Source organism: Giraffa tippelskirchi, chromosome 10 (genome assembly GCF_054371585.1).
Source record: "Giraffa tippelskirchi isolate mGirTip1 chromosome 10, T2T-mGirTip1v1.2.pri, whole genome shotgun sequence".
In the NCBI taxonomy this organism is placed as follows: domain Eukaryota; kingdom Metazoa; phylum Chordata; class Mammalia; order Artiodactyla; family Giraffidae; genus Giraffa; species Giraffa tippelskirchi.
In genome coordinates this window covers 94,153,065-94,170,626 of record NC_137284.1, presented here as the reverse complement: position 1 = coordinate 94,170,626, position 17,562 = coordinate 94,153,065, and the positions used below count along the sequence as shown (strand labels likewise).

General features: G+C 38.7%; 1 protein-coding gene across 2 annotated transcripts in view; it reads right to left on the bottom strand.

Annotated features, from left to right (window-relative positions):
* Window positions 1–15,979, bottom strand: part of PRKAR2B (protein kinase cAMP-dependent type II regulatory subunit beta) — a 100,990-nt gene extending 85,011 nt beyond the window's left edge. For both annotated transcript variants that reach the window (XM_081535957.1, XM_081535956.1), the window contains exon 1: window positions 15,383–15,979. In XM_081535957.1, the coding sequence (XP_081392083.1) occupies window positions 15,383–15,689 (307 nt within the window). In that variant the 5' untranslated portion in view covers window positions 15,690–15,979. The remainder of the gene's footprint in view (window positions 1–15,382) is intronic.
* Between the last annotated feature and the right edge of the window lie 1,583 nt (window positions 15,980–17,562).

The window sequence follows — 17,562 nt, the reverse complement described above, 5'->3', positions numbered from 1 at the left end:
TGCAGTCACCATCTGCAATGATTTTGGAACCCCAAAAAATAAAGTAAAAATTACTTACCCTACCACATATCAGGACCATATAAAGTCATATTAAGATAAAAATATTAAAATGAAAGAATGGACAAATGAATAGAATAGCCTTTAAGTACATTCACATAAAAATGAGAAACTGATGTTTAAAAATCAGTGAGGGAAGAAGTAAAAAAATGATGCATATTTTTAAAAAATGAAATGAGATTCTCATCTCACACCACGCACAAAAGTAAATTATAGATAGATTAAAACCTCAAGTGTGAAACTCAAGACTTTTTCATTTTTACAAGAAAATGAAGAGATTATCTTCTTAATGTGGGGCAGAGATGGATTTCTTAAGGCACAAAAAAGTGTAAGTATAAAGGAAGGGATTAATGTTAGCCTATAATAAAATCAAGAAATTCTGTTCTTGAGTGAAAAGGCACGAACATGAGTGAAAAGAGTGAAACAAGTGAAGGAAATTAAGAGGCAAACTTTCATTTACAAAACAAGTGAGTCATGGGGATGAAATATACAGCAAGGAGAATATAATCAATAATAATGTATTGATAATATCTTTATATGATGGCAAATGGTAACTAGACTTATTGTGGTAATCAATCTGTAACGTGTAGAAACATCAAATCTCTATGTTATGCACCAGGAACTAACAGAGTGTTTGCTGTAGGTCAACTATTCTTCAACAAACAAACAAACAAACTCATAGAGAGATCAGATTTATGGTTACCAGAGGCAGAGGTTGAGGGGAGGAGCAATTGGATGAAGATAGTCAAATGGTTTAAACTTCCAGTTAGAGGATGAGTAAGTATTAGGGACGTAATGCACAATAAGATCTATATAATTAACATTACTGTATATTATATATGAACGTTGTTAAGAGAGTGACTCCTAAGAGTTCTCATCATAAGGAAAAAAATATTTTTTTTCTTTTATTTTACATCTATATGAGATGATGGATGTTCACTAAACCTAGTGTGGTGATCATTTTATGATGTACATAAATCAAACCATTATGCTGGACACCTTAAACTTAAACAGTGCTGTATGTTGATTATATCTCAATAACACTAGAGGAGAAAACAAAGAAAACTCTGTTCAACCTAAGTTACTGTAAATAAAATGAAAAGACAAGCCCAAGAATGGGAGAAGATATTTTTTAATGCATGTTACCAACAAAGAATTAGTAACCAGAAGATGGATGGATGGATGGATGGAAGGGGAAAGAAAAGGAATACCCTTACAAATCAGTAAGAACAACACAGTCAGATAGGAAAAATGGCAATAAAAATTGCTTTTCACAGAAGATGAACTACAAATATGATCAGTGAACATAAAAAAGATGTTCAAGATCAACAGTAATCAAGGAAAAGCAAATTCAGTTCACGAGATCGCAAGGTAACATCCATCCTATTGGCAAAGCTGCTTAAAATCCGACAACATCAAATGGTAGCTTGAATGTGTGGAACTAGAAATTCTTACACTACTGCTGAGGGTGAAAACTGGATAATAGCTTTGCAGAGCAAATAAGACAAAATGAGGTACAGTGAAAGCTGTGTGTTCCCTCCAACCAGCCTTTCTACACTTAGATATATAACCTGGAGCAGCAATCCTTGAACTTCAGTACAAAACCTCTTTACATTCTTAAAAATTATTTGTTTATATGGGTGATAGTCATGAATATATATTGTATAAGAAATTAAAATTGTTTTAAAATTATTTCACTTAAAAATGAACAGTAAGACAACTACACATTATTATAAATAACATATTCTTATGGAAAATAACTACACTCTCCAAAACAAAAAAAATTAAGAAGAAGAATGACTATTTTACATTTTTTACAAATCTGGCATAATAGAAGACAGTTGGGTTCTCATATCTACTTCTGCATTCAATCTGCTGCCATAGCATACATTATGCACCCTCTGGAAAATTCCACTATATACTTATGAGAGAATGAGGGGGAGGGCAAAGAACTTATTATATATTATTATTATTGTTATTTTCAACCCATAGACTCCCTGAAAAGGTCAAGGAGTAGGAAAGGAATGGTCCTCCAGGGGTCCCCATACTTTAAAAAACTCGAGTATATTTGCACAATACACATACATACACACACACATTATGCTCATCACAGCACTGTAATAACAAATAATTAGAAACAAGCAAAATATTTATCGAAGAACAGATAAACTGTCTATTTACATAAGGGTATACTAACAGTTTAAAAGAACTAAACAAGGGCTACATGAATCAATGTAATATCATCTCAAACACTGTTCTCAAAAACAAGCTGAAGGATGATAATTTACATAACTTTTATAAGTGGCACAATTATACAAACTTTGAATATATGCAAAATAGCATTATTCCTAATCTATAAATAGATGCCTTTGTAGTAACAGTACAAAAACAAAAATAGGAAATACAGACACCAAATTCATCATAGTGGTGGTTATCTATGGAGAAGAAAGTTAAGAGAATGGGATAAGAGAGGGACACACAAGGAGACTCCTACTGTATGTATAATTATTTTCTTAAAAAAAAACCTGAAGGGTTAAAATGTTAGAATCTGTTAGAGACAGGGGATGGTTTATATGAGTGTTCATTTTTGTATATTGGAAACACCTCAGAATTTTAAAAAAGAGAAAACGAGAGAAAGAAAATTTCTGCTCTACTTGGTTTTGGAGATAAAAATCTCTCAATACTCTCAGGCCAACCAGATTAGTTTACACTGCATTTTTTTTTTTCTACTTTGTTACCTTTGACATATAAAAACTATATATGTAAGGCATGCAACTTGATATTTTGGCATATTTATACACTGTGAAAAGAATCACCACAATGAAGCTAAACAATTTAACTATCACCTCTATATAGTCACCATTCTGTATGTGTGAAGATTTTAATTAAGATCAACTTTCTCAGCAAATTTCAAGCATCCAGTACAGTACTGGTAACTGTCACCCTGCTATATACTTAGATTCCCAGAACTCATTCATCTTGCATAACTGAAGCTTTGTACTCTTTCAATGCTAAATGTGCTCCTAAAATATATTTCACAAAATATCCTTTTACAAATGAGTTTTTCTTAAAATTTGAACACTAAAATATCTTTTGAATTCTTTTTAAGGAATTATTAGGAATCAAAGATCCTAATGTTGCTTAGTTAGTAAACTGTTGTTAATGACAGCCAAATAAGATATCAAAGACCTGTGAAAAACTCCATGTAAAAACAAAGATCCAAAAGAACTGTCTTTTTCTTTCTAAAAATCTATTAAGATAGTAATTTGTAGTGGAGCAAGCACAGAATGATGAGTTTTCAGAATAAAATCATTCTAACATAAAACTTAGGTATACAAGTTTGTCCCACCATAAGCTTTCTTTCATAAATATTATGACATAAGGAAATGGCAACAAGCTGTCAATTTAATGCAACCAATTTTTCCAATTTATATTTCAGGCACACAGTCATGTTTTTACTATAAGCATCTGCCTCATTTAAATAAAGTACCTATTATCAATATCCCTACCCCACTCTTTTCCAAGTTGTTTTAAAATGACTTATTAAAACTTGAATAAAACCTAAACTGGGAGATTTTACACACACAAATTTATTTATTCTACCAGTTAAACACTGATTCTCAAGGAAGGAGATGGTGTGAAAACAAAGCAAAGCTTTATCCCATTGCTTTTTTTTCCCTTATTTTTTTAAAAGTCAGACTATTTACCTTGCATTTCAAATAGAATTAAAGGAGGACTTAGGATTTAAAAGAGCAAGGGGTTTTAAAGTTTGAAACACTTAGCTGAAAGATCTAAAACTTTAGTTTTATACTTTTCATTAATAACTTTTTAAGTACTATTACAATCTGACTTGAAAGTAATCTCCAGTGTCTTACATTCTCAGTCAAGCTTCATTTTTTTAAAATTTATTTTTAATTGAAGGATAACTGCTTTACAATGTTGTGTTGGTTTCTGCTGTACAAAAATGTCAATCAGCCGTAAGTGTACATATATCCCCTCCTTCTTGAGCCTCCCTCCCACCCCGCCCCCCATCCTATCCACCTAGGTCATCACAGAGCACCAGGTTGAGCTCCCTGTGTTCAAACTTCATTTTTAAAAACTGTCATGTTCTGACTTCTAAAACTTGCCTTTCCTCCCTTCCTTCCTTTTCTTATTTTTTAACAAATCCATATATAAAGCTAGTATATGTCAGACGCTGTTACCTCATTTAACCCTCTGAGGTAAGTACTGTCATAATTCCCATTTCACAGATGAGGAACCTGAGGCATAGATGATAAAATAACTTGCTCAAGGTTCCAAAAGTTATAAATGGCAGAATCAAGATTCAAATCCAGAGCTTATGCCAAAGCAAGGGCATATTTTTAAAAAGTTTTCACTGTTTCTGATTTTTCAGCATTACTTTAAAAATTTTCAGCACTAAAAGCAATCTGTTTTCCATAAACTACCAGGCTTAGGAAGTATGAGGCAGAGGAAAGGGGCTCTACTGACCATGTTTATCAAATTAGTGGAGGGGAAAAGTGGAAGGAATAACAATTGAGGGAGATGACGGTAACACATTCAGTTTAGGGCAAAATTATTTGAGTTGCTTGAAGAATATGCAAGCAGAGGTGGCTGGTAAGCAGGTAGATACATCGAATCTTAAGGAGAGGGGAGGTCTGTGCTGGAACTACAGTTAAAACTGGAGGGCTCCAAAGAGCAAGTGTCAGCCCTGGGGGGTGAGCAGGATTCTCGTAATAAAGGGAAGAAGGCAGCATCTTTCAAGGTGGTAGGAATGAGGCAAGATGAAGAGAAAAAAGGGCAAAGCAGGTTCAGGGCAACAGAGGCATTTGAGATGTAACACAGGGCTCACAGAAGCAGAAGCGGTGACATGGTAAGTGCAGCGAGATCAGAACGTCTACTCAGTGAGAATATGCAATTCTCAGCTGCAAGACAAGCCTGCATGCTTGTGTTCTTTGCATTTTGCAGAATGATCACTTATCAGGCCAAAATATAATGCCGCCTTACTTTGTTTAATATAATGAAGTCTAAACCTATGAAACTGAAGACTAGCAAAGGCTTTTACATTTCATGAAAACACTTTAAAATGTTTAAAATATAAAGGATTATCAAGAGGCTATTTTTAATATTCACATGCCCAAGAAGGTTTCGATCACTTCAGAAATATACGCTTACAGACATTTACTATTATTAGACATTCAGTATTCAACTTGAGGTTAATTAAGATGTATTTGGCCACCTAATGTGAGCAAAGTGAGATGTACACAGGAAAGTCTTGGAGGGAGAGAGCTTATTACTGCATATCCCTGCCTGCCTGTGCCGGGCACATCTGACAGCCACCGAGCTTTCTTCCTGCCATTTTGACACCATTCATGTCAACCAGAGAATTTTGTAAGGGTGAAATGAAGCTAACCTTTGGAGAAAAACTGGGATTTGGCAGAAAGCTAAGGAAAGAGGACTGGGTACCTAGGACCAAGAGAATAATTCAAGCAAGCATATCTGACTACATCAATTTTGAACCACACTATATGCCTCTACAGCATTTTATCTACTACTCAAGGGCTGTTTACAAACAAATCGACTTTCTTTCATGCCTTTTTCCACTTAAAATGTACTTAATAGGTAATACAAGTATATGATAAGCTTTTTATCAAAAGTTACAAAAAAGGAGACAGTGAAGAGTCTCCCCTCTCAACAACTGTCCTCTCCAGAGACTGCTTTCCTGAGATACCCTGTGCGTGCCTGCGTGCATGCGTGCATGCTAAGTAGCTTCAGTCATGTCCTACTCCTTGCGACCCTATGAACTGTAGCCTGCCAGGCTCTTCTGTCCATGGGATTCTCCAGGCAAGAATACTGGCGTGGGTTGCCACGGCCTCCTCCAGGACATCTTCCAGACCCAGGGATCACACCCACGTCTCTTGCGTCTCCTGCATGGGCAAGCGGGTTCTTTACAGCTATACTCTACGTAACTGTATTTCTTTCAAATTATTTTATTTTTAACTTTTTTCTCCTTAGGGTGTTGCCTGGCCCTAATCTTTTAAAAATATTTTAAACTTTAGATCTTCTTCTAATTTGGACAGCATTTCCATGACTTAGTGATTCTTAACTAAACACCTATAACATGGTATGATTCTGTTTGTCACATCCCCAAAATGTGTACCAAGAACCTTAGTACTCTATAATCTAGGTGAAGTTCAAGGTACAGATAGGAATACAAATTTAAAGGAAAAAGCCTGGATCTTATCTGTCACGTAGTATGATTTTATTTCCTCTTTATAAGACAGAATTTTCCTCTTTATTCTGCCAAACTTCGGTTGAGTTAAACAATTAGCTTACCTAATGAATGTCTATTTAAAAAGACAAACACACACACACTAGGACCCTATAATTCAAGAGCTTAAAAGAGGAAGCCAAAGTTTATTACAGCTAGCTTATATATTAATAGAGTATCAGTTTAGTTGAATTGTTAGGACTGTGGTCTCCAAAATGGGGTCATGCACCCCAAGGCAGAGTATAAGGCAGTCTTTAAGGATGTAGGAAAAAATTAGAACTTGTTTACAATGACTTCTTACATCTCCCTTTCAAAGTTTATATTGCAGAATGCTTTCTCATGGGACTCCCCTGATGGCTCAGTGGTAAAGAATCTGCCTGCAATGCAGAAGACACAGGTTCGATCCCTGGGTTCAGAAGATCCCCTGGAGGAGGAAACAGCAACCTACTCCAGTAATCCTGCCTGGGAAATCCCATGGACAGAGAAGCCTGGTGGGCTAAAGTCCATGGGGTCGCAAAAGAGTCAACAACAACAACTCTTTCTCATATACCTAGTAAGTTAACATACTGGTACCTGCACAACATTTATAAAGACATACCTGGGATGTGTATATTCATTATGTTCCCTCATTAGCAATTTTGCTAATGAGGGTACATAACCCCCAAAAAACTGATAATTAAACAGCTCAGTGTATGAGGTGTTCATTTCTAAAAATAAATATTTTATTGAGTTTTGAAAGTACACCAAGTACTGGGGCTTCCCAGATGGTCCAGTGGTTAGGACTTTGTGCTCTCACTGTGGAAGGCCCTGGTTTGATCCCTGGTTAAGGGACTAAGATCTCACAGGCTGCAGAGCACAGCAAAATAAAATAAAATAAAGCTCATGTAAGAAAAGTATACCAAGTGCTAATTTGGGTAGAACAGAGAGAAAAAGCAAATTGTAAAAGGGACAGATCAATGCTGAGCTAGACTAAATTTTTAGAGGGAAAAGTAGGTGGCTTATTTTTTGATATGTGGGTCTTTTCAGCCATGTTATTGCTGTAAGAGTTACTAACACTGAAGTGTGTGGTCAAGCAGATGGACTTTGAACTCAAGACTGTCAGGTTCGAATCCTGACTCTACCACTCACTCCAGGGAGGGCTGAATGATATGTATAATAGCCTTATTCAGTGCCTGGCAGTTAAGTAGCCTAAAATGTTAACAATGATTAAATAAAAAGAGTATCATTTAACAGACATTAGCTTTCTATAGCAACTGAAATGAAACAGCTGAGTCATGTTTTAATTAAGAACCTTTTGGAAAGATGCTTTTTGAGTCTAACTAAAACGTATTTAAACAAATGGAAGTTTTTCCTTCTTTTTTATCCAAAAAAAAGAAAAAATCCCCTCAGTAAAACTCCCATGAACTATTCTATCTTGGAACAGCTAGTGTAAATTAAACAGTGTCAGTCCCCAGCCAAACGGATACCGGAATCACTGTATACAGTATATCTTTTTGGCTTCACTTTTATGTGGAACATGTGTTTATATTTTGACCTTTTGTCTTTTTTTTTAAATACAGAAACATTTTTAAACAGCAGCAACTGGAATGATTTTTTTTTTTTTTTAGCTTCCAAACATACTAAGCTACACATGGCAAAGCCTATTGCTGAAACATTTATAAATGTTACACCAACTGTGTTTATATTTCTGATTTTTTTAGATTGTTGTTTTCATGTAAGCCATGACCTGAAAATTTGAGCTCAAATTCTTTCCACAAAATAATTACATAATGGAACAGTCTGAGTCATTCTGAATTTCCGAAACACAAAAACTTGCTGCCATAAAATAAAGATAATAATCAGTATCACAGTGAAGTTTTCGTATGGGGTTTTGCAACCATGACCATCTCAATGACAGCTATGTAGTAAGGATAAGGCTGGAAGGACAACAAGAACAGGACCAAGAACACAATGACAACAACTCATCCAACTCAGAAAATTCACTGCACTCTTTTCTTTTCCATTCCCTCTTCTTAAGCAATTGATACAAAAATAAAATCTAATATTAAATTTCACTGCAATGAAAAAATAAAATCAAAGAGAAAAAAAATTGGTGACTTTGAAGGGAAAAGTACAAAAGTACTTCTTGTTAGCCTGGCCTTTTAGATCTTATCTATCACCTTGATGGAAAATAGAAAGGATTTATAGTATGTAAGTTAATATCAATAGCACACAAAATGTTAAGTGATAATTTTATGAACAAAAAGACCAAAACGGACTAAATCTGGGCAAGGAATGTCTCTGGCTCTCAGCTGCTCCATCTGTTAAATGATATAGACAACATATTCTATCTATGAGACAGTCTGTGACAAAAGGATTGTCTCTTAAGGAGTCTAGAGATAGTAAACTTAAAAGAATAATTACTTCTTTTTTCTTTAAAAAAAAAAAAAGGAGTTGGCTCTCAGTAAATGTGTCTGCAGTGGGTGAATGAGCAGAGGATCCTACCTCTCAACTTATACATGTTCTTTCTCCTCATGGGCTGTCCCAGGTCTCAGACCCTTTACTCTGTGACTCTGAACACTGCTAAGGCAGACCCCAAGATCAGTCAACTCAAACACCTTCGTTGAATCCCTTACCTCAAACATTCCATCAACCCCTACTTTCACCATAGGCTTTCTCTATTCCTACTACTCTCATTAAGATTTCTCTTTTTAGGGGATCACAAATAAATTCCTCCTTGACAGTTTCAAAGATCTTCTGTTAGTATCCACATGGTTGAAAAAGATACACAATTTTTTTTTTTTTGACACAGCTATGGACATAATTTTTGACAGCTGTAAATTTATTGGAATCCAGGGAATGAGATTTGCAACAATGAATAACCATTAAATATTTACTCTGTCCCGCCCAGACACAATACATAACTTTATGTACAAACTCAAATGGAAAGCTTACATGCCTTCAAATGGAAAGCTTGTAACAGTCTTAAGTTAAATAAAAGCTACAGTTTGATCTTTAAGATAGGTAGGTAAACATATGAAAGTATCCAATGCTTCAGTTTTTGTTGAGATGCTTTTATTCTATGCCACTGCTTAAGAAAAGGTAACAGTTTCTCAAAGAACTCTTCACAAGTTGCAACTGATTTTACTCCTCTCCCGCCTCATCTCTTTTCCCATCCCCCCCTCCTCCCTCCCTTTTCCCAATCGAAAGTAATAGATGGATAAAAGTTTGAGAAAGGACACCCAAAGTCCTTTGATTTCCCAATTTCAATTCCTAAAGTAATCCATTTAATGCTACTATTAAAATGAATAATGTTCTTAACTGTTCTTTGAAAAATCATAATTGCCATCTTTAACTCAAAATATTTTTTTAAAAATCTTCTCTAATGTTGTTTTAAGCTCCTAACTAAAATAATGGCTTTAATATTTTAGCCATTGTCATGAATGATGTAATCCATTTCAGGAGGAGGATTTAAAACTACTATATAATTTCCAATAGCCAAAAACCAGAAAAGTCTCATTAACAACAAAATCTTAGAGTGCTTAGCTACAAATTATGAGTTGAAAGGATGTGGGTTTTATTACTATGCAACATAACTTCATATTAAATCCTTAGAGAAACTGACCAGCAAGCTCATTTCCTATTTTATCTGTGTAAAAAGTGCAAACATTAGATTCATCTCCACCAAACACAATGAAAGCCTTACTGTGAAAAAAATACTTCTGGAAGGCCTCTTGTAAATGAGATTATTTAACAGGTAACCGATGCTTGTTGGGTGCAGTATCCTAAGGGCCTTGCAAATATTACTCTATTTATCCTCACTAAAACTTCACAAACCAAGGACTGTTATTATGATGACATGTCAACATGCTGAGCACAGCATTTCATACACTAAAAAAAAAAAAATAGACATTGTCTAAGTTGCAAGTTAACCCTCCAAAATCAACTTCCATGAATGCTTTTCAGACTTAAATGGATTTAAGAGGCTGATTATATACTAAAAAAATATTTTAACTTTCAGCCCATTGCACAAGTACCATCACTAAAATAAATTTCTTTCTTTAGCTGTATGCTGATGGCTACATGAAGTGGGAGACTAAGGACTGGCTGCTTTGTCTCATAACAGTCTCCAGGAGCCCTCCACAGAGCAAGTTCTTAAAAAAGGGCTCACACAAATGAGCCTAAAAAATCAACCAAAGCAACTCTCCTTTAAAGCTGTAATTCCTCTCTACAATTTCCTACTGTCGGTTAGGCCATGAACGTCAACATGTTTTTTTACTTCCAGTATGAGCATGGTTAAGAACTTTTTCACAGCAGATTCTTAGGAAGTCAATCTATTACCCTCATTGCTTTGTCATCTCATTTTTTAGGAAGACCACACACGTCATTCCAGACAGATAAATTTCTGACTTTTATTCAAGTTACAATGAAGCTTAGCTCTTCCAATTCTGTATTTAATAGAGATGAAGAACATTTGCTCTTAATCCTCTTAAGAAAAATTTTCAGACACATGCATGCTATTCTCAGCTCTTTCAACCATTTCCTCTCATGCTATGTACCTTTGTTCCCTTAATCTCTCACCATAAGCTCCAACTTTCCAATATTTTGCATAATTTTCAAGATCTCTGGTAAACTCTACACAATCCCCTTAAATTGTAAAAATGTAAAGGTAGATAAAGTTCTCCTAAAAGATTTGATGTCAATCAGAGTTAAGAGGATTAAGTCACAGATTTTACATGCTAAATTTCTATTTATATACCTCTGACATCCAAGCTTATAAGCCATGGTTCTATAGTTCTGCCCTGTGAATTAAACTGACCTTAAGATCTTTGCCTTCTGTAATTTAGTATATTAGTTCTTCCATATTTTACATTAGTCTATTTTTCTTCCAGTTTGATTCCTCTTCATGGGCCCATGTGTAATTTGTTTCCAACTACTTGTCCATTTTGGAGAAGGAAATGGTAACCCACTCCAGCATTCCTGTTGTGATAATTCCATGGGCAGAGGAGCCTGGCGGGCTATAGTCCATGGGGTCGCAAAGAGCTGGACATGACTGAGCAGCACTTGTCAATTTAGAATTTTATTTACTTCATTTTGTAATTTGAGTTATTTCACTTAAGAAATAATTGAGCAACACAAGATCTCCCAATGATGCCTGTATTAATTGCCACAGATTTCACTCCAAATTGGTATTGATCCAACTCTTTGGCTTATTGCAACCCTCCTAATAATTCCAAGCCTGGGGACATGGCCCTTGCAGAAGAGACATGTCAAGTTTCATTTGATTTCTGTAGGATGGGGAAGAGGGAGGCAGAGTTTCAATTATAGCTTTTTTCAGGACTTTAAGAGTTCCCAGAAAGGGGATCACAATATGCCACTATCATTCTAACACTTAAAGGTTGCCCTTTTAACAAGAATTGACAGCAAACTGGAAGTAAACATCAGAAGTGATAAACTTAGAAAAGAACAGGAGGGGAACAAGAAAGCAATCAGCAGAGGAAGAATCCTTTGGAAAGGGAGGAGAGAAGTAAAGACCACCTTCACTCATCAGACTTTTGGCCAAGGTCCCAAATGCTGGTTCATTTGCTTGATTCAACCACCACACTATGAGTTCGAGGTCACATGCTTGATCTCTCTGGGGGAGTCAATGGCAACCAGTTTCATGGTCAAAAACTTGCTTTTTTGAATAACCTCTTACAAATACCATCACTTGTCCTAAGGGATTCGTGAGAGTAGGTATGAATTAATCAATGCAAATTCATCACCATTACTGGAAAAAAAAAAAAAAACAGGAACACTTGACCTCTGATTCAGCCAGCTGGACAAATTTCATTAAGGGAGAGACCTCTGATGATCTTAGGTCAGACAGATGCGAGTAAGAAACCAGGCTCTATTCCTCACTAGTCCTGTGTGTGACCTTGCTGCTGCTGCTAAGTCGCGTCAGTCATGTCCGACTCCGTGTGACCCCATAGACGGCAGCCTACCAGGCTCCGCCGTTCCTGGGATTCTCCAGGCAAGAACACTGGAGTGGGTTGCCATTTCCTTCTCCAGTGTGTGACCTTGGACAAGTTTATTTTTCTAAACCTTAAAGACAAAATATATTAAGTGCCTCAAGCAGAGCTTGACATAAAAGGGATGCTCAAGGGATGCCAGGCCCACCCCCTTCTCAGAGATAAAACGCAGGACTTAAGAGCACAGGCATGGTGCCAGGCCCACCGCTCTCACAACCTCTGCAGCCTACCAGCTGTGAAACACTGAACAACTGTCAGTTTCATCTTTCTTACAAAGCTGGGATAATGAATCCAGGCATTTAGATAGTGCTCAATAAATGGCAGCTATTTTTTAACTGTTAATAAGAGAAAGTGATATTATAACCATCATTATTATCATTATCTGTTGACCACTCTTTCTCAAAGTAGGGTCAGGGAACAGTAGATATCATCTGTTAAAAAAAGATCCCAAGTCTGCCCCAACCTATTCAAAAAAAGCTCCAAAAGTGCAGTACCAGGTAATACTCATTTCAGAATCAAACTTCCTTGAGATGTATACTAAAATTTAAGAATGACTTCTCCTTTTCATCTTGTGCTATGTTTCAGTAAATTAAGACTTGTCTTCTAGTACTTTTCCATTCTTTAGTACTTTTCTTATTCTTTACTATGTCATGAGGATTACCCAGTATCAGGTGTTTTTTTTTTTTATTTCAGCACTTATTTAGACTTAGGCATTAAACTGATAGGCTCATTCCCTCCCTCTCCCCAAGAGTATTATTTTGACCTTTTTCCCTCCTCTGACTGAGGGTTGACAGACTATGGCCTTGATCTGTGGCCAGTTTTGTACAGAGGGTGTATATGTTTAAAGGACTGTTGTTGTTTTTTTTTAAAAAAAAAAAAAAAGAGAGAGAGGAATATGTGATGGAGACCATATATTGCTCACAAAGCCGAAAATATTTACTCTCTGACCCTTTACAAAAAAGTTTGCCAATCCCTTGGTAGTCTAGAATTCTCTTTAAATTGGGGGTCTCAACACAAATTACTTTTAAAAAATTGAGAAATGATTAGAATAGAAACTACTCTGAATATATATTTTTCACTGCACCTAGAAAAGGGAAGCACCATTGCCAAAGTTTCTGTTATACATAGACACATATGTGTGCAATGGATAATGACCAAACTGGTTGCAGTCATAAAAGTCTCGGGGGGTGTGGGGGGATAGGAATGGGGAATAAATTTGGCAATCGCTTAACCAGTATTTAGTAAAACGGACACTGAGTAATTTTTACAATAAAAGTGCTTTGGAGACTATAAAACCATATTAAATGATCCCTACTACTCAGAAGGTAATAGCTTATTTCTTCATTGCTAAATGGAAATGAAATCTGTTCTGTGTACAATCTACATTGTTTTAAAGAGAAAACAAAATCATAAATGCAAAGTGCTTCAAAACATTACACAAGCAAAATATTTAGTTATACTAACAATATATTGCACTGAACAAATACAGGCTCTTTACCAAGTCCCTTAGTCTTTGGTTTTCTTCAATCTGGGAAACTAGTCCTTTTCGTTTTCTTTGTGTGTGTCCATGTGCATGTGGATGTACTTGTGTGTGGATGTGTGTCTCAAGCATAAAAGAGGTATTAGATGTCTCTACCCTTTGTGTCATTCATCAGTGGCTTCTCCAGCCCATCTACTTAAAATGTGCACTCTTTCCTTCTCATGTCATTTCTAATAAGAAAAGCATTCAATTAAGTTTTTGTGCAAAATGAAGACTATGATTATCCTACCCCTGGAAACATTACAAAGTCCAAAATCAGAATTTTTAAAGTAACAATGTTCCATTTTATCTTTAGAGAGCATTAATTTACAGGGCTTTCTGTGATTGCTTCAGATAAGCTAAAAATACCTTAATTTTATAACACATTTCAACAATTTTGCAAAGAAAAGAAACACCTTCTTAGAAACGTACACAAGGAAATGACACTTTAAAATATGAAATGCATTGCAGACACACAAACCACGAGTAGTGTAAATAAATAAAAGCTGGTGTGATGCTGAATGCACGTTTGTCTTATACCACAAAGAAAAAGCACCTGCACATTTGCACACCCGGGTATTTTAGCTTGGGATGCCACAAAGATGGGATTTAGGCATGCTGTGTAAATGCAGGAGGCTGTTAATGTGTAATCATGTCTGCGTGTGTCAGGGAAAGAGGGTTATAAGCGGGAGGGGTGGGACCTGCCAGGAGCAGCTACTGGAGAAACCCCCCTTTTCTTTCCCATTCATTCTTTCTAGCTTCAGTGTCTGGCACAGTCCTTACAATTACTCATTGCTTTTCATTCTAAAGACAACCAACAAGCTTTCAGAACTTCCTACAGTGTTTTTCCCAGGTTTTTTTTTTTTAAGGCATCAAATCATCCAAATTTTGTTTTAAACCAAACCATTAGCCCGTTTCCTCATCCCAGAGACCCCATCGGTTGCAGGCTCAACAGGATCCTTTGTTGTGTGTCCCAAAAGAATACAACACTCTATCAGTAAATTGGAAAATAATAGATGACTCTTGTTTCCAAGAATGCCAAAGCTATCACCATAAATCTATTCTGCCCCGTGAGTCCAATTTCACGCTCCTTTTAGTGAATCTGCCGTCCTAACAAGAGTGAAGCCAATGCGACTGACCACCCCTCCGCCTCTTCGTTTTGGACAGTCCACTAATACACGTAAGGGCTGAAAGAGGATGCCAAATGGGCCAGCTTCATTTATGCAACCCCAGCGAAAGTTGTTTCTCAGATGCCCACTCCAAACCTGCCGGCCTCTGCCTCCAAGCCCAGGAAGAGTGGGCGGCGAGTGGGCAGAGAAGCCTCACCTTTCGGCTCCCCACCTCCCGAGGAGGGAACGCGGGGGAGGGCACGACGAGAGCGCGGAGGAAGAAAGTGGGCGAGTGGAAGAGACAGAAATGGATGCTGAGGGGGTGGGCGCGAGAGGAAGGTAGGGAAGGCTGGGAGAGGTGGGTGAGCATAGCTCCGGGATCTAAGGACCGCGGGGGAGCGGCAGGGGTGGGGGCCCGCGCGGGGGATCCGGTCCTCACCGTTGAATGCCCCTGCATCCGCGGCCTCTTCCTCCTCCTCCTCGCCGTTCTCCGAATCGCTGTGCCTGGGTTCCTCGGCGAAGTTGACCCCCTTGCTGGGAGTGCCGCCCCCGCCGGCGGCGCCCGCGTCCCCCCAGGTCCTGCCTTCATGGCCGAAGCGCGCGGCGCCTTTGCGCTCGTTCTCCTCCTGCAGGCGCGTGAAGTGCTGCAGCGCGAACTCCAGCAGGTCCGCGGGCTGGTGCCTCAGCACCTCCACGGTGAAGCCCTGCAGCAGCTCCGTCAGTCCCGCCGGGATCTCGATGCTCATCCTGCCTCCCCTGCCGGCGGACGCCCGGGCGCCGCCCTCGCCCTCTCGCTGAACCGGCCTCGGGCCCAGCGGCGGCCAAGCGAGCGCAGACGGGCGCTGGCGGGGCTACCGGCTGCGAGCGCAGCGCACTGGGCCCCGGCAGCCAGGCTGGCCCGGCCCGCGGCTCCCGGCGCGCGGCTCCTCCGTGCGGCGGCGGCGGCTGAGCGAGCTCGGCCTCGGGAGGGCTGGCAGCATCTCCGGCTCCTCCCGCTCCCGCCGCGGCCGCTCCTCTCCCCCGCCCGGGCCGCCCCGCCCCACTGCTGCACGCGGGAGGGGGCGCCGGCGCGCCCCCACGTGACCCACGGAAACCATGGCAACCCTGCCAGCGGGCGCCGAGCACCCGCCACTTGCACAGCCGAGGGGCTGAAGACGCAACGCAGGCCGGCGCCAGCAGGCTGGCGGGGCCCTCTCCTAGGGGGCGCGGCCCGGGCGGGTCCACCCACCTCCCCCAACCCGGCACTCCCCGGGTCACCCCCGGGCCCAGGCGCGCCTGGTAGTCCACCTGTCCGCACGCCCCGGAGAGGACGGGCCACTCGGCCGAATTCCCACGCCTCTTTCACCACCCTGAGTCCAAGCAGAACTGGTGCCACGCAATTTGCCCTGAAACTTGGGCCTCCACCCTGTTAGCGGCATTTTCTTTTCCTCTGAGAATCTAGTTGTAATACGTGCGTGCGGGTGATGTCTTTTGTTTGAAGTCGTGTAGTACTGGTTCTTTTGGACAAAGAAATAATGCTCCATCTTTGTGACACCTTTCTTTTTCTTTCGCCACGTGTTATACAGCCTTTCTCCACTCAACCTGTTTTATTGTTTTGCTTCACTGATAGTATCCCGTTGTCCACTTTGTGCAGTTACTACTCTTTAAGACAAATGCACGATTTATTGTGAGGCCCTTAGAAGTTAGTCCATGGCCTTCAAACAGGATAGTGCAGCAATTTGAATAAAATGTCAATGTCAGGACAGATGGCCCTCAAGCAAAAGAACCTTTGCCTGATTAAACTGTTATTGTTTATTTTAAAACGTTCCCTTATGCTTTGAGTGGTTTTGAATTGTATCTCCAAAAATAGGAATACGTAGTTCAATATAAAGAGAAATAGAATCCGAGATGTGTGTTTTCAAGAAGTCCTTGGCTTTGAAGCAAGGCTTATTCTGCGAATGTTTACAGTTTCGAACTAGAAAATGTCTTTTGCCGATTAAATGGTGTTTAAAAACATATTTCATTTTTCATCATGACCATCATTGTAAAATAAAATATCTTAAGAGCAAGCTAAGTTATTGTGATTTCTATCAACACACAAAAAGGCAAAATAGATGGTTCAGAAACCTCAAAGACTACAAATCAAGATGTAACAAACTAGTCCCTTTAATAAAAATACATTTTGAAAATCACACTTTGTTTATAATACAACTGATAGTCACTCCATGAGTGACTATTTTCTTTATTTGCATTTCTTAATCTCATAATAATTTTAAACACAGTAAGGTACTTCCAATGATGAGGGTCAAACATTTTAAGAAGTATGCTTTTATAAAGCACCATGATCCTTACTGCATGGTCCACAATATTAGTCAAACTTTAACCAAATAAATATATAGACCATGTAAGCATTATCATCTTTATAGACCCAGTAATTTAAGACAAGTTTGCATCATCTATATTCATTTATGATGATTTTTTTTTTTAGGATTAACAAGAAAATGATAAATACAGTAACTTAAACAAGACAGAAGTTCATTTCTCTGTAATGTAAATGTCAGCGGTTCAGGGCTCGTGTGGTGGTTCTAGGATCATTAGGCACCCAGCCTCCTTCCAGCTTGTTGCTCTGTAATCCTCAGT